This window comes from Phyllostomus discolor, chromosome 7 (assembly GCF_004126475.2).
Source record: "Phyllostomus discolor isolate MPI-MPIP mPhyDis1 chromosome 7, mPhyDis1.pri.v3, whole genome shotgun sequence".
Classification (NCBI taxonomy): domain Eukaryota; kingdom Metazoa; phylum Chordata; class Mammalia; order Chiroptera; family Phyllostomidae; genus Phyllostomus; species Phyllostomus discolor.
The window spans coordinates 67,875,328-67,899,655 of NC_040909.2; the positions used below are offsets into that span (position 1 = coordinate 67,875,328).

The 24,328-nt window shown below is 39.1% G+C and overlaps 1 protein-coding gene across 6 annotated transcripts in view; it reads left to right on the forward strand.

Annotated features, from left to right (window-relative positions):
• The window catches only part of PPP4R2 (protein phosphatase 4 regulatory subunit 2), a 53,390-nt gene that overhangs the window by 11,525 nt on the left and 17,537 nt on the right, over nt 1–24,328 (forward strand). For 5 of the 6 annotated variants that reach the window (XM_028517953.2, XM_036031010.1, XM_036031009.1 and 2 more), the window contains one exon: nt 19,726–19,896. In XM_028517953.2, the coding sequence (XP_028373754.1) occupies nt 19,726–19,896 (171 nt within the window). Of the gene's footprint in view, nt 1–19,725; nt 19,897–20,997; nt 21,118–24,328 lie in introns of those variants that run through there. The other variant, XM_036031011.1, reaches the window with a different exon arrangement.

Below are 24,328 nucleotides of genomic sequence, written 5' to 3' on the forward strand. Positions count from 1 at the left end.
TTTGATACTTAAAAGTTTCATAGTTTAATTAAATGAAATTCTAATGATGAATATAGGTTGATTACTTACGGTGATCACTGTTTAACACTTTTTAAGTCTCATCAAGGTTTTTAATGTTTAGGAATGAGCTAGGCATTTATTTTGCTTGCCAAAACTTTGCTTTATCTATTTTATCTTTTTTTTCTTTGCCATAACCAGATCTAACTTAGACATTGTCAAACATGCAGTACCTTGTACTTTCTCTTTCCATCTCCCTAGGATTTGTCAAGGCGCCCTATAGGGGCTTGGGCCTCTTGAACATTTTTAATGCTTTTAAAATTTTCTAAATGTTATTTGTTACATGTACTTCTTCTGAAACTGTGATTTATTTTTAAGGGACTAAATTTTCCACAGGAACTTTTGTTTTGGATTATCATTCCTTTTTCTTCCTTAGTGCACTTTTACTTTGTGCCAGGTCAGATATTTCACAGCCTACCCTAATTTAATCTTTACAACTACTCTCTGAAGTAGGTGTATCTTCTTTTTAAAAGTGAGGATACTGAGGGTTATACAACTTAAAATAATTTGTCCAGACTTGACTGACAGCTAGTGAGTGACAGAATTGAGATTTAAACTCAGGTATTCTGACTTCAGATCCTTTCAAAACCATTATTAGAATTTGAGGCTATGTTTTTACTACTAATCTGTTATCACTGTTATGTCTGTAATTTCTGAGACTATCATATTGCTTAGACTGACCTCTTGTACCTGTTCAGCCCTCCTTGTGGCACACATAATATGACTTAAGCACTGATACCACAGAATTTTCTTGGGGCAAGGGATAAAGGCAAGTACGGATTGGTTGGGTATGATGGTTTATAATTTAAGAAAACTACATTAGGAGATATTTACTGGAAGAGTCAATAAGGTAGGTGAATCTTTAAAAATTATCGCTCAATTATAGTTGTCTGCACCGCCCCCCCCAGCCAAACCTCCCTCCCTCTGTTGCTTTCACCCTCCCCCTTGGTTTTGTCCATGAGTCCTTTATAGTAGTTCCTGAAAACCCTTCCCCCCACTATCCCTTCCCTCCTCCCCTCTGGCTATTGTTAGACTGTTCTTTGTTTTAAAATATATTTTATTGATTATGCTATTACAGTTGTCCCATTTTCCCCCTTCACTCCCCTCCACCCTATACACCCTCTCCCACCATATCCCCCACTTTAGTCATGTCCATGTGTCATACTTATAAGTTCTTTAGCTTCTACATTTCCCATACTATTCTTACCCTCCCTCTATCTATTTTCAACCTACAATCTATGCTACTTATTCTCTGTACCTTTTCCCCCTCTCCTCCCATTCCCTTGTTGCTAACCCTCCATGTGATCTCCATTTCTGTGATTCTGTTCCTGTTCTAGTTGTTTGCTTAGTTTCTTTTGGTTTTGCTTTAGGTGTGGTTGTTAATAATTGTGAGTTTGCTGTCCTTTTACTATACATGTTTTTTGTTTATCTTCTTTTCTTAGATAAGTCCCTTTAACATTTCATAAAATAAGGGCTTGGTGATGATGAACTCCTTTAACTTGACCTTATCTGAGAAGCACTTTATCTGCCCTTCCATTCTAAATGAAAGCTTTGCTGGATAGAGTAATCTGGGATACAGGTCCTTGTCTTTCATGACTTGGAATACTTCTTTCCAGCTCCTTCTTGCCTGTAAAGTCTCTTTTGAGAAATCAGCTGACAGTCTGATGGGAACTCCTTTGTAGGTTACTATCCCCTTATCTCTTGCTGCTTCTAGGATTCTCTCCTTCATTTTTACCTTGGCTAATGTAATTATGATGTACCTTGGTGTGTTTCTTCTTGGGTCCAACTTCTTTGGGACTCTCTGAGCTTTCTGGACTTCCTGGAAGTCTATATCCTTTGCCAGAATGGGGAAGTCCTCCTTTATTATTTGTTCAAATACGTGTTCAATCTGTTGCTTTTCCTCTTCCCCTTCTGGTACCCCTATAATTCAGATGTTGGAACATTTAAAGATGTCCTGGAGGTTCCTAAGCTTCTCCTCTTTTTTTTTTTTGAATTCTTATTTCTCCATTCTTTCCTGTTTGGTTGTTTTTTTCTTGCTTCTGGTCCACTCTATTGTTTTGAGTCCCAGTTTCCTTCCCCTCACTATTGGTTCTCTGTGCATCTTCCTTCATCTCTTTTATGGTACCTGCATTTTTTCATCTAATTTGCACCCAAAATCAACCAATTCTGTGAGCTTCCTGATCACCAGTGTTTTGAACTGTGCATCTGATAGATTGGCTATCTCTTGGTCACTCAAAAGGATGAGTCCTGGGGCATTGATCTGTTCTTCTGTTTGAGATATGTCTGTCTGTCTGTCTCTTTTTGGTCTGGTCGCTCCAGTTACGGTGAGGGGCGGAGCCTTAGGTGTTCACTAGGGCTGGGCACCCCAGTTGCTAGATTGTGATGTTGTATGTGGGGGCAGGGGTGGGAGGGAACAATGGCGGTAGCTCCGTTCTCCTAGGACCTCAGTCCCTTCTCTGGGATCCTGGGTTGCGCACTCTGGCCTGGTCCACAATCGAGGCCTCTCTGGGTCCGGCAGCTGCTGCTTGCATATTCAGGGTTCACCTGCTGCAATCTTGCGTGCCCCGCATGACTTACGAGCTCCCGGTTGCCTTATGCGCCCAGTTCTCCCTGTTCTCTGCACGCCTGGACCTACACCTGGATGCTCCTCTCCGCCCTTCCTACCGGTCTGGATGAATGGGTCTACTTCAACTTCTCGGCTGTTTGACTTCCATTCAGATAAATTCTCTGTCAGTTCTGGGTGTTATTCTGCCTCTAAATTATTGTTGTTCTAATTTTGGTTGTGCGTGGAGGTACAATGTGTCTACCTATGCCTCCATCTTGCCGGAAGTCCCGATTGTTCTTAATTTCAGTGTCTGCTTGCTTTTTTCTTTTGCTGGTTATGTTCCAGTTAAAGGTGAGATCCTGTGGTATTTGTCCCTCACCGCCTGTCTTATTTCACTTAGCATAATGCTCTCCAGTTTCATCCATCCTGTCAAAAATGGTAGGAGGTTTCTTTCTCTCTGCTGTGTAGTATTCCATTGTCTAAATGTACCACAGTTTTCTGATCCAGTCATTTACTGATGGGTACCTAGGCTATTTCCAGAACATGGCTGTTGTAAATAATACTACTATGAACATTAGGGTGCATAAGTTCTTTTGAATTTGGTGTTTTGGGGCTCTTAGGGTGTAATACCAGCAGTGGAATTGCTGGGTAAAAAGGCAGTTCCATTTTTAGTTTTTTGAGGAAATGCCATGCTGTTTTCCACAGTGGTTGAAACAGTCTGTATTCCCACCAACAGTTCACTAGGGTACCTTTTTCTCCACAACCTTGCCAGCAATTGCTGTTTGTTGATTTGTTTATGATGGCCACTCTGACCAGTATGAAAAGGTATCATGGTGGTTTTAATTTTATCTCTCTGGTGGCTAGTGATGCCGAGCATACTTTCTGGACCCTCATAATGTCTTCCTTGGAGAAGTGCCTGCTCAGGTTTTTTTCCCATTTTTTAATTGGACTTTTTTGTCTTCCTGGGGTGGAATTATATAAGTTTTTTATATATTTTGGAGAACAAACTGTTGTTGTAGGTATTGTTGGTAAATATGTTTTCCCATGTGATTTAGTTCACACTTCATTTAGCTGATGTTTTCTTTAGCTGTGCAGAAGCTTTTTATTTTGATGAAGTCCAATTTGTTTATTCTTTCCATTATACACCTTGCCTTAGGGGGATGTATCAGTGAAAATCCTGCTATGGTCTCTCCTCTGGGACTTTTATGGTGTCGTGACTACATGTAAGCCTTTTATCCATCTTGAGTTTAGTTTTGTGTATGGTGTAAGTTGGTGGTTGAATTTCATTTTTTTTTTTTGCATGTAGCTGCCTAGATCTCCCAACACCATTTTTGAAGAGGCTATTTTTATACCATTCTATGCTCCTGTTCCCTTTGTTGAGTATTAATTGACCACAGAGACATGGGTTTATTTCTGGGCTCTCTATTCTGTTCCAGTGATCTATGTGATTATTCTTATGCCAGTAGCAGATTGTTCTCATATTAGTGGCCTTGTATATAGCTTAATATAAGGTATTATGATCCCATCTACTTTGTTCTTCTTTCTCAAAATGCTGAGGCTATTTGGGGTCCCTTCATGTTTCCATATAAATTTTTGAAATGTTTGTTCTCTGTCTGTGAAATATGTCCTTGGTATTTTAATAGGGATTGCGTTGAATCTATACATTTTTTTAGTTAGTATGGACATTTAGATGATGTCAATTCTTCCAATCCATGAACATGTTATATATAAGCTTCCATTTGTTTGTGTCTTCCTTAATTCCTTCAGTGTTGTATAGTTTTCTGAGTTCAGGTCTTTAACCTCCTTGGTTAGGTTTATTCCTAGGTACTTTATTTTTCTTTCTGCTATAGCAAATGGGATTTTCTTCTTGATTGCCGTTTCTGATATTTTGTTGTTGGTATACAAAAATACCTTTGATTTCTGAATATTGACTTTTTATCCTGCTGTTTTGCCAAATTTACCTATTAGGTCGAGTTTTTTAGTGGAATCTGTAGGATTTTCCATGTGCACTATCATGTCATCTACAAAGAGTGACATTTTTGCTTTTTCCTTTCCAATTTGGATGCCTTTTATTTTTTTTTCTTGTCTGAGTGCTGTGGCTAGGACTTCCAGTATTGTGTTGAACAGGAGTGATGAAAGTGGACATCCTTGTCTTTTTTCTGATCTTAGTGGGGAAGTTTTTAGTTTTTGCCCATTGAATATAATGTTGGTTGTAGGTCTCTCATATATGGCCTTTATTATGTTGAGGGATGCTTCCTGTATTCCCACTTTGCTGAGTGTTTTTATCATAAATGGGGGCTGTACCTTATCAAATGCTTTTTCTGCATCTGTTAATATGGCCATGTGGTTTGTGTCCTTTTTTATGTGATATGTTACGTTTATTGATTTGCGAATTTTATACCTTTTTTGCATCTCTGGGATGAATCCCATTTGATCATGGTGTATTATCTTTTTGATACATTCCTGGATGCAGTTTGCCAATATTTTGTTGAGGATTTTAGCATCTGTGTTCATCAGCAGTAATGGCCTGTAGTTTTCTTTCTTTGTGTGTCTTTATTGGGTTTTGGGATTAGGATGATGTCGGCCTCCTAAAAAGATTTTGGCAGTCTTCTGTTTTCTTGGATTTTGGGGAATAGTCTGTGAAGAATAGAGATTAACTCTTCCTTAGATGTTTTGTAAAATTGTCCTGTGAAACGGTCTGGTCCAGGACTTTTGTGTGGTGGGAGTTTTTTTAAATTTTTTTTATTTTTGTATTTTTTTTATTTTTACTTTTTAAAATTTTAGTTGTCACAGTACAATTTTCTGTCTTTCATTCCCATTGGCTGGAGTTTTTGATTACTACTTCAATTTCGTCAGCTGTTATTGGTCTCTTCAGGCTTTCTGCCTCTTCTTCATTCAGTTTTGGAAGTTTATATTTTTCTAGAACTTTGACCATTTCACCTATAGGTTTTCAAATTTCTTGGCGTATACTTGTTCATAGTAATTTCTTATGATTCTTTGTATTTCTGTGGCATCAGTTGTAATCTCTCTTCTTTCATGTCTGATTGTGTTTATTTGGGCCTTTTCCCTTTTTTTCTTGGTGAGTCTACTTAAAGGCTTGTCAATTTTGTTTATCTATTCAAAGAACCAGTTCCTGGACTTACTGATCTTTAAAATTGTGCTTTTAGTCCCTATGTCATTTAATTCTGTTCTGCTCTTGGCTATTTCATTTCTTCTTCTTGCTTCGGCTGTGTTTGTTGTTGTTCCTGTAGTTCTTGTTGGTGTAGGGTTAGGTTGTTGATTTGAAATGTTTCTATCCTTTTTAGTAGGCCTGTATTGCTATGAACTTCCCTCTCAGGACTGCCTTTGCTGTGTCCCATAAGTTTTGGTTGTGAGTTTTCTCTTTTTTTCCAGAAACTTTTTGACTTTTTCCTTGATCTCATTCTTAACCCATTCATTGTTTAATAGCATGCCAGTCAATCTCCATGAGTTTTGAGTGTTGTTGAGTTTTTTTCTTGAGGATGGTTTCTAGTTTCTGTTCCTGGTGGTCAGAGAAAATGCTTGAAATGATTTCAGTTTTCTTGAATTTGATGAGGCTTGTTTTGTGTTGTATCATGTGGTCTATGTTTGAAAATATTCGATGTGCACTTGAGAAGAATGTGTATTTTGCTTCTTTGGGATGAATGTGTGTGTGTGTGTGTGTGTGGTGTGTGTGTGTGAGAAGTCCATTTGATCTGGGGCATTGTTCAGTGCTGCTATATCCTTGTCCATATTTTGTTTGGAAGATCTATCCATACAGTGGGGTGCTAAAATTTCCTAGTATAAGTGTGTTACTGTCTATATTTCTTAAAACCCTCCAAGATTTTTTTTATGTATTTGGATGCTCCTATGTTGGTATGTAATGTTTATAATATTTATGTGTTATTGATGGATTTTTCCCTTGAGTATTGTGAAGGGTACTTCTGTGTCTCTTTTTATGGTCTTTGTTTTGAAGTTTGTCAGATAAAAGTATTGCTTCACTTTCTTTTTGCATGGAATATTTTTTCCCAGCCTTCACTTTAGTCTGTGTAGGTCTTTCATTCTGAAGTAGGTCTCTTTTAGGCTGCATATGTGTGGGTCATGTTTTCTTATCCATTCATCTACCCTGTGGCTTTTGATTAGAGCATTTAAACCCTTTATATTTAAGGTTACTATTGATAGGTTATTATTGAATTACTTATTCATTGTCATTTTACTCCCTCCATACCTGTGTTCCTTTCTTTGTCACTGTTTTTCTTCCTCCTCTTAAAGCAGTTCCATTACCATATCTTTCAATGCTGGATTGGTGGAGATGTATTCTTTTAGCAGCCTTTTGTCTGGAAAGCTCCTTATTTGGCCTTCCATTTTAATTGAGAGCCTTGCTGGGTAGAATAGCTTTTGTTGCAGGCCTTTATTTTTCACTACTAGGAATATTTCTTGACATTCTTTTCTGGCTTGTAATGTTTCTGTTGAGAAGTGAGCTGCCAGCCTTATTGGGTGTCCCATGAATGTTACTTCCTGTTTCTCCCTTGCTGCCTTTAAGATTCTTTGTCTTTAAATTTTGCCATTTTAATTATCTCGTGCCTTGCACTGGGCCTCTTTGAGTTCCTCTTTTTGGTACCCGGTTTGCCTCCTGGACTTGTGTGGTTTCTTATCTCATCAAATTAGGGAAGCTTTCCGTAATTACTTTTTCAAACAGGTATTCTATCCCCTGCTCCTATTCTCCTTCTGGTATCGTTATCATACAGATATTATTCCATTTCATGTTGTCCAGCATTTCCCATAACACCTCTTTATTCTTTTTTCTTTTTCTTGCTTTTTTTGGGAGGCTTTTCTGCTTTGTCCTCCAGCTCACTGGTTGGGTCCTCTGCTTCATCAAACCGGCTTTTGATTCCTTCTGCTGTGTTCTTGAATTCAGCAATCGTGTTCTTCATTTCCTCTTGGCCCTTGTTGATGGTTTCTATGTTTTTTTTTTATGCTGATACAGTTTGCGGTAAGTTCCTCATAATTTCCCTATATTTTCTGGTAGTTCACACTGAGTTCATTGAGCTTCCTTATAACCATTGTTTTGAATTGAATATCTGATAGTTGAGTTGGATCAATTTCATTTAGCATTCTTTCTGAGGTTTCCTCCTTTCTTTTACATAGGATGTATTTTCTTTGTCTTCCCATTGTGTGTGGGACTCTTCTTGTTTGTTTCTGTTTCTCAAATTGATCTGTTTTGATTTTCTGACTATGTGGTGTGAAGTTTTATGGTCAGAGAACTGTGAGATGCAGTGGTGCAGTCTCCTTGATCACCTGAACTTGGTGTTCTTGATATATCCTTTATGCCTTTTATGCTGCTTTTCTGGGTGTAATTGGGGTTTGATTGTTATTGGGTCATTCTTTCGTGGGTCCTTTCCTGTCGCTGGTTGACTGAGGGTCACTTCACTCACCACATCTTATGTGCTGTTGTGCAGGTGCTGCCTGAACAAAGCCACAGAGCCCAAGAAACAAACTCACACCCACAATCCCACTATCAGTAGCAAATTAACCCATATTAGTAAGGGTGTAACCAGAATAAGACTATTATAAAAAAAGAGAGTGGGTGTGAGATGACCTACTGAAAGAATTGATTTTTAGAGGGAGAAGCAAGCACTAATAAGAGTTGGAGCAATGGAAGGAGAGAAGGTGAAGAATACCTCATGAATAAAGCAAGGGAATGAAGATTATGGAATGGAGTATGAGCAGGGAAGTGTATAATTTTAGGTTTAAAAAGTAGTGTGAAGGAAAATAAATTGAGAGAAAGAAAAAGGAAGGGAAAATTTTAAATAATAAAAATATAGGAGCCAAATTGGGGAGAAAGATTCACTGGAGTACTATCAACAACAAACAAGCTAAAATTAATGTAGGTGGTATTGGAATAAGAGGGAAGAAAGAAACAAAGAAAAGTCTAAGAGATGTTTAGAGAAATGGGAAGTGATCTTGTAATGATAGAGGAAGAGGGAATACTAAGAGTGAGGAACCAGAACCTAGACTGAGGGAAAAATTAAAAATTTGGGATGTAAAGAAAAAAAGAATAAAGAGAAATGAAAGGTAGGATGAAAGACAAACAGAAGAAAGAAAAAGGAAAAAACAGGGATGGCAAAATTAAAATTTGAGTAAAAAAAAAAAGAGTAAGAGAGGGGTCCAGTAAAATTTGTTATTTGAAATGCGGAATTAGTGAAGCTCTAGAGATAACCTGGAACAGTCAACAACAACTACCCTACCCAACTAGCAAAGATTCTTAAAAGTGTAGAGAGAATGCGGGTATTTTAAGAGCTGTGCAAAAGGATGTGAAATGACCCTTGAGAACAGAATTTGTTTTGAGTGTCTGGATGGGGGAGAAACAGTGAGAGTGTGGAATGGATACAAGTTGTAGGTAGACAGAAAACCAAGTTTGAAATGAGAATATTGCAAGCAAGGAGGAAGGTAAGTTGGACTAAGAGAAGGTAGGGCAAAATATGTGAATTGAAATACAGTACAGTATAAAATCTAGTGAGTTATTTATTATATACAAACTGGCTGGACCAGAAATGAATGTTATAAAGCTATGCAGGAAAGAAAATATTGCAAATCATGAAGAAGACCACAGTGGCTTTCATCTGGGTAGTGTCTTACATTTACCACTGTTGTGTTTTTTTTTTTGTTTTTTATCTTTCTGGATCTGCCTCTGGTGATGTCAGATGTGGACCCAGTCTGGCCTTAGGCAGCCTGTTCAATACATCCAGTGATCTGCTGTCACTGGCTGTCTCCTTCAGTTGTTAATCTGTTTCCTCTGCACTCAGCAGTCAGCTTTAAGCACTGGAAGGTGTGTCTGAATCCCTGTTGTGGTGGGGGCTATTGTTTTCCCTTAGGCTGTTCCTTCTCAGAGGGGAGTGGTCTGCTTGGGCAGGATGATGACTGTGCGTGGGGTTGGCTCAGCTCCGGATCCTGGTGGTTACTTGCTAAGTTGACTTCCCAAAGCCTCTGTCCCCAGTCTCTCTTCAAGTCTTTCTAGTCCACTCTACCCCCCTTTGCCAATGATCTACTGTCTCTGGCTATCTACCTCGGTTGTTTATCTGGTCACTGGGACTGGCAGTCAGGCTTAAGTACCAAAGGGCCAGGACAGAAACACTCCTGGGGTTGGGGCTGTTGTTTCCCCTCAGGCCACTGCCCCTCAGAGGGGAGTGGTCTGCCTGAGTACAAAGGCTGCTGTCGTCTAGGGGATGACTCAGCACCGGGATCCTGGTGGTTCCTCTTTGAGTTCTCTCCCTATAGCCTCTATACTCAGTGTCTTCTCAAGCATCTGTGGTCCACTCTGCCCCTGCCTTTGCCTGAGTCCCGGGCAAGTGGCTGCAAATGAAAATTTGTGTTGGCCCTTTAAAGGGCCCTTACATCTCCAACTGTCTGTCTCTGGCAGAGAGCAACCCTGCTGCTTTTTCCACTGGTTGTTACCTGTGTACTTTTTGGGCTCTGGTATTCTAGGCTGGGAATCCTAGCTTAGGGTTTAGACCGCATCTTCTTTGGGGGATCCAAAGAGCTGCTTAATTATCCCACCAGCACTTCCGCCCATGGGTGCCCAGCCAACCCTCTCAAGTCTCCACTGCATTCCTTACCAGACAGGTTGTGCTGAGCTGGTTCTGTATGTTTGTATTTATATGCTTCTCTCTGGCTAGTGTTCAGTTGTTTGTTCTGGGTGGTTTCTCCACAACTGAGTTGTAATGCCAGATTGGTCCTGGTAGGAGGTCAGTGTGACTTCCATTCACTCCTCCCGGGTCTTCTCTCTCCCAGAGATGAATCCAGTCCTTTTTCTTTTGAATGCATCTGGTGCCTATCCTCCTTTGCCAATTTGGAGTTCCCTCCATCCCCCACCCCCCTTATGTTTTTATTGTCACAAATTTCACTGTTTATGCTATGAGTTTGTTGGTGGTCTTGTAGATTTGTGATCCTTTGTTCTTTGTTTCAGGTAGAATAACCTGAGTATTTTCTGTAATACAGATCTTCTGGTGATGAATTCCTTCAGCTTATGTATGTCTGCAAAAATCTTTATTTTTCCTTAATGTTTCAAGGACAGCCTTGCTTGGTACATTATTCTTGACTGACGATTTCTCTCTTTCAATAGCTTGAATTTTAGTTCCATTCTCTTCTGTCTTTAATTTCTTCTGGGAAGTTGGATAATAACCTAATAGGCTTTCCTTTATAGGTTACTTCCCACCCCCCTGCGCCGCCCCCCCCCCCAGTTACTTGAGAAGCTATTCTTTGTCATTAATTTTGACAGTTGTAATATAGCATACCTTGGAGAAGGCCTCTTTAGATTGAGGTAACTTGAATTTCATTGTTTTTAATGGTCATGTCTCTCTTCCCTGTGAATCATTTCTAGATTTCTATCTTTAGTATCACTGATCCTTTCCTCTATTTGGTTTGCTTCCTATGCTTTCTAGTTTATTCTTCATCTCTTTTATTGACATCTTCATCTCAGGACTTCTATTTGTTTTGTTGTTGTTGTTTTAAGTTTCCATCTCTGTGGCAAAGTACTCATTTTGTTTGGTATTTCTGAGCTCAATTAATTTCCTGTCTGTATTTTCTCGCATCTTGTTGATAATTTTTATTCTGTAATCTTGAATTCTCTGTGGTTTATGTCACATGTTTTCATGTCTTTAAGTTTGTTTTTCGGAGATTTTTCATTTTTTTTACTGAGCTGCCTTATAACCTTGGTTATTCATGGTATTTGATGGATTCTGTCTGTCTAGGCATCTGTGTGTGTGTGGCACTTTTCAAGCAGATTAACATGAAGTCTTCCTATTCTTTTTCAGTAGGTGGCACTGAATCACAATTTGTTTTAAGATCTGTGAAATCCAGCTATCTCCCTGGAGCCTCTGTGGTCATTGTAGCCTGATTGCATCAGGTAGGGGTCGGCTAGAGGAACCTGCCAACTTTGTTGTTTGCTCTGCTGATAATGGCGACCTTGGTCCTCTGCTGGGGTCCCCCTGTGTCCTCAACCTGAGAAGGTCAGAGAATGTATCTGTTGGTCAGGGAGAAATTTGATTATGCCATACTATCTGTTGGGCTCACAGTTAACATGCTTTACAACCTGACACTGAGGGCAGAGGAAGGAAATCTTTGGGAGTTTAAGGAGAGGTGGCCAAGCTTTACGACTTTGTTTCTCTGTATAAATTGCTGACTGTTCCACAACTGTGGCCACTCTCCTGTGCTATGTTCTTGCCAATGTGATTTAAGTGACAGAGGAATGCCCACTGTCACGTAAATCATACTGAGCGTTTCTCAGGGCCCTTCCCTGTGTTCTTCAGGTCTCAGCTCATCTGCAGCTAGTATTGCCCTCTCCTGCAGGAGTGCCCACCAAGTCTTTCTGTTCCTTATGACTGAAAGGGCTGTCAACCATACCCAGATTTCTCCTCTTTCTGGCAGAGAGCCTGTCCATACATGACCTCTTGGTTGCTAGCCTGCATCCCTGGCTCCTATCAGCCCCACACCCTTTTTCCCTCCCTCTTTTGCTCCACTTGCCCATCTTTAGAATGGTCCATATGTGATTTCTTAGGAGCATTTGTGCTTTGAGCTGGGAATCCCTTTGTTGAGTTAACAGCTGTTCAAATTGTTAAAACTTCTAGTGGAGAGACCAAGGGGATCACTAACGCCACAATTCCTCTCACATCATTCCTGTCACTTAAATCACATCTTAATGTCTTTAAGTGTAATTTCTAGAGATTTTTTGTTTTCTTTCTGGTCTGGCTTTTCACCTTGGTTATTCATGGTATTTGATGGATTACTTCTCTGTCCATGCATCTATGGGAATGAGATATGCCTTTTTTTTTAAAGAATGGCACTTCCTTTTCCCTCATTCTCTCCATACCCCCACCCCACTGATAACCCTCCATGTGATCTCCATTTCTGTGATTCTGTTCCTGTTGTACTTGTTTGCTCAGTTTGTTCTTGTTTTTTTAGGTTCAGTTGTTGATAGTTGTGAGTTTGCTGTCATTTTACTGTTCATACTTTGGATCATCTTCTTTTTCTTAGATAAGTCCCTTTAGCATTTCATAGAATAAGGGCATGGTGATATTGAAGTCCTTTACCTTGACCTTATCTGGGAAGCACTTTATTTGCCTTTCCATTCTAAATGATAGTTTTGCTGGATAGAGTGATCTTGGATATAGGTCCTTGCCTTTAATGACTTTGAATACTTGTTTCCAGCCCCTTCCTGCCTGTAAGGTTTCTTTTGAGAAATTAGCTGCTAGTGTTATGGGAACTCCTTGGTAGGCAACTGTCTCCTTTTCTCTTGCTGCTTTTTTTTTTTTTTTAAGATTTTATTTGTTTATTTTTAGGGAGGGAAGGGAGGGGGAGAGAGAGAGAGAGGGAGAGAGGGAGAGAGAGAGAGAAACATCAATGCGCGGTTGCTGGGGGTTATGGCCTGCAACCCAGGAATGTACCCTGGCTGGGAATCGAACCTGGGACACTTTGGTTCCCAGCCCATGCACAATCCACTGAACTATGCCAGCCAGGGCTTCTCTTGCTGCTTTTAATATTTTCTCCTTATCTTTAATCTTGGGTAATGTAATTATGATGTGCCTTGGTGTGTGCTTCCTTGGGTCCAAGTTCTTTGGGACTCTCTTGAGCTTCCTGTACTTCTTGGAAGCCCGTTTCCTTTGCCAAACTGGGGAAGTTCTCCTTCATTATTTTTTCAAATAAGTTTTCGATTTCTTGCTCTTGCCCTTCTCCTTCTGATATCCCTATGATTCAGATTTTGGAGTGTTTAAAGTTGTCCTGGAGATTCCTAATCCTCTCCTTTTTTTTTTTTTTTTTTTTTTGAGTTCTTGTTTCTTTGTTCTGTTCTGGCTGAATGTTTATTTCTCCTTCTGCTCCAAATCATTGATTTGTGTCCCGGTTTCCCTCCCTTCACTGTTGGTTCCCTGAATATTTTGCTTTATTTCACTTTGCATAGCTTCCACTTTTTCCTGTAATTTGTGACCATACTCAACCATTTATGTGAGCATCCTGACTACCAGAGTTTTGAACTCTGCCTCTGATGGGTTGGCTATCCCTTCATCGCTTAGTTCTGTTTTTGAAGTTTTAATCTGTTCCTTCATTTGGGCCATATTTCTTTGTCTCGGCATGCCTGTCGTCTGTGGGGGGAGGGGTCAGAGAGGGAAGAATGCCTCTTGCTCAGCTCTCGCCCCACTTTCATTCACTTTCCCCACTACCCACAAGCAAATTGGGCGCTTTTGGTGCTGGTTTCTGGGTGTGAGGGCTTGTGTATGTTCTAAGAACCCATGGCCCTCTCCAGCCAATTCTCTTGTGAGTCTGGGAGTTTCTCTGGCTGCTGCAAACCCCCACACATTTTTACAGCCAGAGGTTTTGAGGATTTCCTTTCCTTTCCTGTGCTGGAACCCTGGGTTGCATGGTCTGTCTCTCTCCCCAGTTGTTCTTCGCGGTTTATCAGCACACAAATGTGGGACTGTTGGGCCTGCCTGGTCTGCCTGCACTGCCTTGCTGGATGTCCTCTCTGCTCCAGCTGCCTGTCGCTGCCCTCTGCCCCACCTTGCCCCCACAGCAGTCTAGATGAATGTTTCTTCTTTACCTCCTTGGTTGTTGGACTTCCATGCAGTTCAATTTCCTATCAGTTCTGGTGTTTTTTTTTTTTTCCATCTTTGGTTTTGCAAGAAGGCAAAGTGTATCTACCTACACCTCCATCTTGACTGGAAGTCCCGGCATCTCGAATTTTTGTGGGGAAGGATTAGGTAGGGTTAGAGTTGAGGAAAATGCCCTTATTCCAAGGGGAGGTTGGCATGTCCTCTGTGAGGTTACCTTAGTTTCAGGGCACCTCCCCTTTAGGCAATGAGGTGGAGAGTGGGTTTCCAAGTTTGTGACATCCAGTGCTGTCCTCTGCAAATAGAGGCTGCCACCAGTGCAGCTGCAGTGGGTGGAAGTGTGTTGGGACAGCTTGGCTGTTGCCTTTGTGGTTTTGTTCTTGCCGTAATGGTGATTTTTAGATCTCAGCAGCCTCACTTTTATATCTTCACCCTGAGATTATCTGTAGCATGCACCTGTGACTAAGGGGAAAGTATTTCTGTGGCTTAGTTCGTAGGTTTGCAGATACTGTGCTCTGCAATCCAACACTCAGTGCTACAGCTGCATCTGGGATGCTGCTAGATCCAGGATGGGTGAGGGGAGGTGGTCAGGCTCTGTGACTTTATTTTTCTGTCTGGAGATTGGTACTTGCCAGACAACTGCACCTTTGCACATATGTGCTCTGTCTTTGCCTGTGTCACTGGGTCAGGTGCATTGCCAACCCACCACTCCCACTGGAACACACTGTATCTCTCTGCTCGTCCCAGCTGAATGGAGTACCAGTGGCAACCTGATTATTCCCTCTCCCGAGACTTGCAGTGAGATTCGAGCTCCATGCTGCAGGCTGTTTCTGAGACCCCCAGCTAAACCTTTTCTCTCTTCTCTCTTCCCCTGAACACTACCACTGGCCCACATTCAGAGGTTTGAAGAAAGGTCTTTGTGGCATTCTGTAATAGAATATATACATTAGTGGTAGGAGTTCTTTTGCTTTCCTAGAGGAGAAACTACATAAAGCACAGGTGGCAAACACAAGGCCTGCAGGTGGAATCCAGCCCTTCACCTTGTTTCTACCTGTGGCAGCGCTGAGCTCTCACTTTATGTTGAGGAGTAGTTACACTTGTACAGTCCTAAAATTACATTCAGCCCTTTGAAGGCAAATGTGAGGCTCATGTGTCCCCCAGTGAAAATGAGTTTCATACCCCTGACATAAAGGAAAAAATGGATGAGAAATAGAAAATGGGGTGGTGAAGTTAAAAAAATGTAATGGGTAATGAATTTCAGTAAATTCTTGCATTAACTCCAGCAAAGTAGATTTAAATTCTGTGTATGTATTTTCAGTGGAATTTTTTATGTGGAGGAATTGATTCTAAAGTTAAAAATGTTTCATGAGAATCTACCTGTTTAGAATAATTTTATTTTCATGTTGCAAATAGGGATTCTTTTTATTCTATAGTAGTTCCTACTCATCCAGTAAGTGCATTCCTAAGAAAGTTATTTTTGTTGTCAAATTTTCAGCAAATTTGCTCATGACTTTTTGTGTTCAAATTGTATCACTTTCAGGGAAGCATTTTTTGTTTTTGTTATTATTAAATAGTAATGTTACCACAAAGAGCTGTATCTTTCACATTTTATAAAAGTGTTTTTCCATGTATACATGGTGTAGTAACTCTTGAATTGCATCTCTTAAATCTAATTTAGAATAATTATATTAGATATATTTAAGACTTAAAATACAGTGTGCTTATAATTCATTTCAGTTTATGCTACTTAATTCCTGCCTGATAATTTAATGTCATACAGTTTTTAAAAATATTTTTAAAAGGTTTTATTTATTTTTTAGAGAGAGGTGAAGGGAGGTAGAAAGAGAGGGAGAGGAACATGGAATGGTTGCCATTCACATGCCCCCAACCATACACCTGGCCTTCAACCCAGGCTTTTTGCCTGACCTGAAATTAAACTGGTGATCTTTCAGTTCACATACTGGCACTCAACCCACTAAGCCATACCAGCCAGGCCTAATGTCATAGTTTTTGAAGCTCCCCATAGTTTGCTTTACCTGCTCTCCATCATTTCTTGTCTGGCTATTTCCATTAATGTACATGCGTGAGTGTGTGTGAGCTGTCACATGGGTTTTTGGGGTGGGGAATGGAGTATCACAGATTGATTGGAAAGATGGGGTAACAAAGAACCCTATGTATGTGGAAATCTTAATTCATAAAAGAGACTGTGACTTAGTGATTTAAAACTAAAGAATTTTTAATTTGAGAAATGGAAAGTATAAAACTTTTATTTCAATGATAGCCTTCTGTGATGTTTTTAAGTATTAGTTAAATGCCTGTGGGGAGTCTAGTGAAATTTAAGCATAAATTTTAGGTTCCACTGGCAATTTTGTATAAATCAGAAGTTAACATTAGGCATCTTAAAAATCATGTGCTGCCTCTGCTTGTTAATCCTCAAATTCCCCTTTCTAGGGAAAGGAGGGAAAAAGTAAAATTGGAAATGACTTTTAATAGTAATCCTCACCCAGTTTTTTTGTAACATTAATAATATTACATGCTATATAATTCACTCATTAATGAATGAAATGGTTAGGTTTCATGTCGCCTTCATTTTTTATTTTTGATGAACTGCCAAACTGTTTTCCAAAATGGCCACATCATTTAATATTCCCCACAGTAATTTACCTACATCCTCCCCAACTCTAGTTACTATTCATGTTTTGTATTATAGTCCATCTTTTGTATTAATAGCCATGCTAGTGTGTGTGAAATGGTATCTCATTGTGGTTTTCATTTTCATTTTTTATTTGTTAAGCATCATCATTAGATAAATGCTTGCTTGAATCTTTTGCCTATATTTAATTGGGATAAAATAATACTTTATCATTGTAAGTGTGTGATTCAGTGGCATTAAGTACATTAACAATCTTGTGCCAAAGCAACCGCCACCACCATCCAACTCCAGACCTTTTTCCTCTTCCCAAATTGAAATTTGGTACCAATTAAACAGTAATACTTCACCCTTTCCTTCTTCCAGCCCCTGGCAATGCTTTTCTGCTGTCTCTTTGAACTTGATTCTTCTAGGTAACTCATAAAAATAAAATCCTTGTCTGTGTCTGGCTTATTTCACTTAGTGTATGTCTGTCTTCAAGGTTAACCCATGTTGCTTCATGTGTTAATATTTTTAAGGCTGAATAATATCCTTTTTTACACGTATATACTACATTTTGTTAACCATTTATCTGTTGGACATTTGGGTAGCTTACACCTTTTGGTGTTTGAATGATACTGCTGTGAACACTGATGTAGCATGTATGTGATTGAATACTTGCTTTCAGGTCTTTTGGGTATCTACATAGAAATAGAATTGCTGGATCATATAGTAATAAGTTTTTTTACGAACTACTATACTGTTTTCCACAGAGCCTGCACCATTTTACAGTACATCATTTTATAATCCTACCAGCAATACACAATATTCCAATTTCTTTACATCCTTGCCAGCTAGCTAGTACTGTTATTTTCTGTTGTTTGTTTTTGGATAACAGTCAACCTAGTGGATGTGGAATTCCATTTCATGGTTTTTTAAATTTCCGTAATGATTAGTGATGTTGAGTATCTTTTGTTGTGGTTCTTGAACATTAGTATATCTTCGAGGAGATGTTTATTCAGGTGCTTTGCACATTTTTTAATTGGGTTATTTGTTGTTGTTGAGTTGTACTTAATTGTATATCCTGGATATACAGGATATACAACCATATACAGGATATATCCTGTTAATATACAGGATATTAACACCATATTAATTATATGACTTGTGAATATTTCCTTTCATTCTCTGGGTTGCATTTTGCTCTTGGTGATTGTACCTCTTGACACATATAAATTTTTTATTTTGATGTAATTTATCTATATCTTTTGTTGCCTGTACTCTGTATGTGTGTGTGTGTGTGTGTGTGTGTGATAGTATCTTTTATAGCAACACTGATTGATGGCTTGGGAATGTCTCAGGAACCTTCTAAGCTCGAGTGATGAATAAAACTTTTTTAAACTTTTCTGCTTCAATTTTATAATTGGCCACAAATACTTGAATTGTTTTTCTTGAATTGATAGAGTCACTTAGTTTATTTTTAAGAAAGGGTGTACCAAATGTCTCCTGGTTTCAATAAGCGTTGACAGTCCTTTCAAGTAAAAATGGCTTGTTACGAAAAATAGCAGCTAGTTCAGTTGGCAACAGCAGTCAACTTTTTTTCTTGAGGTGTCCATAGTATCTTAACATGCAGTAGAAGTCCTTTGTGTGTACTTCTCATTTTGTTACATAAGGGTATTAAAAATATGTATATTCAAAAGTTGATATTTAATAAAAGTAAATTTTTTGTTTTAATAAACTTTTATTGAAACAGGTTTCTTTTTGTTTTACTGTGAGATTGTGGTAGAGAAAAAGATGATGACTACTAATAGTACTGTTTAGTACTGCTGCCTTGATTTGTGGTAAAGGGTCACCAACCAGTTTTACTCACCACTGCTTTTGCACCAACAGTGCAAATGTCAACACAATGAAAAATTTAACTATTGTTATGAAAATAGCTTTGACCTCTTGGACCATACTTTCAGATCTGCTACCCTAACTTACAGGGTTGCTGTATGGGATGGAAGCATCATTGCAGATTAGTACTCCCTTTATTTTATGGAAGCAGCCACCTGTGTAAGATAGCTATCTGCTGCCACTAATGAATGGATACACTGTTTGGGGAAATGGTTGGGATTCCTGATTCTTGCGTTTCTGTATTTAGGCTCTTTAGGCAGATGTCAAAACAAAATTTCCTCATATTAATGGTAAAATAGGCGGGGACAGGGATGAAAAGATGCTTATATTAATTTGAATAGATAGTGAAAAGTGCATAAAGAAATTATGTATTTCTGTTTTGCAGTACATATTGGATAAAACCTATGATACACCTTTCCAATGACAAAAGATAGTGAAAATAAAAGGAGAAATTGAAGTTTATTTACTATAAAACAAATACAAAAAAAATCAAAGGAGAAATTGAAGTTTATTTACTATAAAACAAATACAAAAAAAATCCTTTACTAGTCTATATAAACATTATAGCTTAGGGTATGGCATCATTCTGACTGATACACTTAAAATTATAAATGTGGGCTTGGGTCAATATCTAATAATCTATTTTAAATGGCAATAACACCTCCCTGGTTAAATTTGTTCTATGGCTTAGAATCAAAACAAAATGCTGTTTTTAAAATGCTAAGAATAGGGTGTAGCGCATTATAGACTCTCAGCCAGAGGTAGTTTATTTTTAAAGTTTTTTATTTCATTTGGGTCAGGAGTTGGGAGAAATGGATAGAACCAGGTTGGAATTTGTAATATCCGTCATGGTACATGCTGCTGAACAAAGACATTCTAACTACTACTACATACTTAGATCTTCATTTTGTTACCATTTGTGATGGTAAATTCTGTATTTTTCTTTGTGTTCAAGAATTGTAAAACAACATGGTATTATATTTTTTAATTTTTGCTTATAGGATTCAGTGGTCCCAATTTAAAGGCTATTTTACTTTCAAACTGGAGAAAGTGATGGATGATTTCAGAACTTCAGCTCCCGAACCAAGAGGTCCACCTAACCCTAATGTCGAATATATTCCCTTTGATGAAATGAAGGAAAGAATACTGAAAATTGTCACTGGATTTAATGGGTATGCACTTAATACTATTTTAAAGGTTTGCTGTTTTGATTTTTCTTTAAGTTTTCCTTTGTTTGGTTGTTTAATAACTGATTATCCCTTAGAATATTGTTCTTTTTCTCTAGTGGCATATAGTGGTTATTGATTTTCAGTGTTACAAATATTTAAAATGTTTACAACTTGAAATTTTTTGTAAGAGTTTATTTGAGCCAAACTGCCAAACTTGACTACATGCTGGAAAGCAAAGTCCCAAATGCTCTGCATTTGAGTGTCACACAGTTTCACGTTTTCTTTCATGCATTGAAGTTAAGGAGGAGAGTAAGGATAACAGAAAGTGGGATACAACAAGGTGAAATTTGGATTCCAGCATTGTTAAAGATTATTTGCTTTCTGGAAGGCAGATGCCTTTTAGAAAGAGGGGTCTGAAAAGTCATTTAAAAGGTATTACCCCACATGCAAAGAAACAATGGACAGGGCTTTTTTAAGGCAAAGTTATGCCTTTTAATAAAGAAGTTGTATGCCTGGGGCTTGACTACCCACCATGATTTGCCTACTTAGGAATTTATGATCAGATCACCCTGTGAGGTTTCTTCACATAGACTCCTTTTACATCTATAGTTCCTCTTTTTAAAAAGTCAAATCAATCTGAAGGATGCATTGATGACCAACCATTTTGTCTAATAGTGTGGTCTCACAGCTGTAGGAAGGCTTATTCTTAGGAAGTCGCAGTATGGATGTTGTTGCCCTGTTGACAGTTGGGATGGGGCTGTAACCATGGGATGTAATTTGAGGCTGAATTTTCCCCAGAAGGGAAGGGCAGGTACAGTGGAAGGCAGTTTTAAGGCTAACTTCATTGTGGGGGGAAAGCCACTCTGGATCATTTCTATAACTATCATGATTATTCTGTCTTATTTTTGTATATTTGACATCTAGTATAATATTTATATCAGCCACAAAAATATTAATAATTATTTTATACATGTTCAGTAATCATAAACAGGTGGGCTATTTGGGAAAACACAAATAACGAGTATAACTATTATTATGACTAATATCATTAGCAAACAGGTAAAGACAATCAAACAAAATGGATTCTGGGTTCAACATCAATCCATAGACATGCAGGCCTTGTCAATGTCAAGGGATAGCTGTCTACCTCTGATGTCAGCAGCTTCTCATCCTTGAGGAGACTTTGATGTCCATTCTGGGAGGAGGAGAGTGTCAGAGGCAGAGGTAAATGTCCATTCTTGGTTAGGTGCCTGATAAGTTCCCTTCTAACAAGTTGGAGAGTGTCTTTTATTTGGTGTTCTTTCCAAAACTAAAATCTAAGAAGGAGTGTCCAGCCTGTGGCCCAGGATGGCTTTAAATGCAGCCCAATACAAAATCATAAATTTACTTGAAACATGAGGTTTTTTTGTGATTACATGTTGCAGTGTATTTAATGTATGGCCCAGAGATGCCAAAAGGTTGAACATCCCTGAAGTCTGTGTCCTGTGTCACATCATGTGAATGGAAGCTACCAACATTGCATTTTCTTGAAGTAACTCTATCAAACCTTGGCAGTAGTGTAAGATACCTCCTTTCAATAATGTCAGCTCATAATTTCCTTCATGTAAGTTCAGCTTAAATGCATTGTGATGCAGGAAAATGTAAAAACTATAAAATGGGGAGCCAGGGAGGAGGGAAGGACCAAGTGGCTATCTTGGGTTCATGTCCATGGGTCATAACATAAGCTCTTTGGCTTCTCCATTTCCTATACTGTTCATAACCTCCCCCTGTCTATTTTGTACCTACCATTTATGCTTCATATTCCCTGTACCTTTTCCCCCTTTCTTCCCCCACTGCAAGCCCACCCATAACCCTCCATGTGATCTCCATTTCTGTGATTCTGTTCCTGTTGTACTTGTTTGCTCAGTTTGTTCTTGTTTTTTAGGTTCAGTTGTTGATAGTTGTGAGTTTGCTGTCATTTTACTGTTCATACTTTGGATCATCTTCTTTTTCTTAGATAAGTCCCTTTAGCATTTCATAGAATAAGGGCATGGTGATATTGAAGTCCTTTACCTTGACCTTATCTGGGAAGCACTTTATTTGCCTTTCCATTCTAAATGATAGTTTTGCTGGATAGAGTGATCTTGGATATAGGTCCTTGCCTTTAATGACTTTGAATACTTGTTTCCAGCCCCTTCCTGCCTGTAAGGTTTCTTTTGAGAAATTAGCTGCTAGTGTTATGGGAACTCCTTGGTAGGCAACTGTCTCCTTTTCTCTTGCTGCTTTTAATATTTTCTCCTTATCTTTAATCTTGGGTAATGTAATTGTGATGTGCCTTGGTGTGTGCTTCCTTGGGTCCAAGTTCTTTGGGACTCTCTTGAGCTTCCTGTACTTCTTGGAAGCCCGTTTCCTTTGCCAAACTGGGGGAGTTCTCCATTATTTTTTCAAATAAGTTTTCGATTTCTTGCTCTTGCCCTTCTCCTTCTGATATCCCTATGATTCAGATTTTGGAGTGTTTAAAGTTGTCCTGGAGATTCCTAATCCTCTCCTTTTTTTTTTTTTTTTTTTTTTGAGTTCTTGTTTCTTTGTTCTGTTCTGGCTGAATGTTTATTTCTCCTTCTGCTCCAAATCATTGATTTGTGTCCCGGTTTCCCTCCCTTCACTGTTGGTTCCCTGAATATTTTGCTTTATTTCACTTTGCATAGCTTCCACTTTTTCCTGTAATTTGTGACCATACTCAACCATTTATGTGAGCATCCTGACTACCAGAGTTTTGAACTCTGCCTCTGATGGGTTGGCTATCCCTTCATCGCTTAGTTCTGTTTTTGAAGTTTTAATCTGTTCCTTCATTTGGGCCATATTTCTTTGTCTCGGCATGCCTGTCGTCTGTGGGGGGAGGGGTCAGAGAGGGAAGAATGCCTCTTGCTCAGCTCTCGCCCCACTTTCATTCACTTTCCCCACTACCCACAAGCAAATTGGGCGCTTTTGGTGCTGGTTTCTGGGTGTGAGGGCTTGTGTATGTTCTAAGAACCCATGGCCCTCTCCAGCCAATTCTCTTGTGAGTCTGGGAGTTTCTCTGGCTGCTGCAAACCCCCACACATTTTTACAGCTAGAGGTTTTGAGGATTTCCTTTCCTTTCCTGTGCTGGAACCCTGGGTTGCATGGTCTGTCTCTCTCCCCAGTTGTTCCTCGCGGTTTATCAGCACACAAATGTGGGACTGTTGGGCCTGCCTGGTCTGCCTGCACTGCCTTGCTGGATGTCCTCTCTGCTCCAGCTGCCTGTCGCTGCCCTCTGCCCCACCTTGCCCCCACAGCAGTCTAGATGAATGTTTCTTCTTTACCTCCTTGGTTGTTGGACTTCCATGCAGTTCAATTTCCTATCAGTTCTGGTTGTTTTTTGTTTTTGTCCATCTTTGGTTTTGTGAGATCACAAAGTGTACACAAATGTGGGACAGCTGGGTCCACCAAATGCTGCCTCATTTTACCAGTCCTCCAGCTGCCTGCCACCTTGCCGGTGTCTTTTCTGTTCAGGCTGCCCATCTCTGCCCCTCCTGCTAGACTGGATGTATGTTTCATCTTTAACTCTTTGGTTTTAACTCTTTGGTGATTGGACTTCCATACAGAACAATTTCCTGGCAGTTCCGGTTATTTTGTGTTTTTAAAGTTGTCCTTATTTTTTGTTGTGCGAGGAGGCAAAATGTACCTACCCACACCACCATCTAGCCTGGAAGTTAATAATTTTTTTAATCATTTATTTTCCTCTGCAATTTTAACATAAAGGACAAATCCTTTGAGGTATTCCAGGTGTCCTTCTGGAACACTGCAAAGTTACTTCTACATATGTTGAGATTTTTACCCTTAAAACCTCAATTTGTAATGAAAACTAAGAAGCAGTTAACATTCTTTAGCTTGGCAGATAATCAGAATACATTTTATAACCTCTGGAAACGTAGACTCTTTTACGGCAGACATATTTAAGACATTGCATATCAAAGTCAGTTATTAAATATACACTATTTTTTTATATAAGCCTTGAGATTTTTTTTTATTTTATTTATTTTATTTATTTATCTTCAGAGAGGGAATGGAGGGGGGGAGAGAGAGAGACACACACACACACACACACACACACACACCAATGTGCGGTTGCTGGGGGTTCTGGCCTGCAACCCAGGAATGTACCCTGGTTGGGAATCGAACCTGGGACACTTTGGTTCCCAGCCCGCGCTCAATCCACTGAGAATATACACTATTTTTTGTAAAACCCAAATAAAATACATATCTGTTTTACTTAAACCTACAGATTTAAACTAGCTTTAATTTACTAAGATCAGTCTTTAGTCATGTTAACATGAGAATATTTGATTTAGTTTCTCTATTTCAAAAATTTTAGAATACCCAATCCTTATGAGCACTTGCCTTCCAACTAATATTGACAATACCATCCAGATGTAGA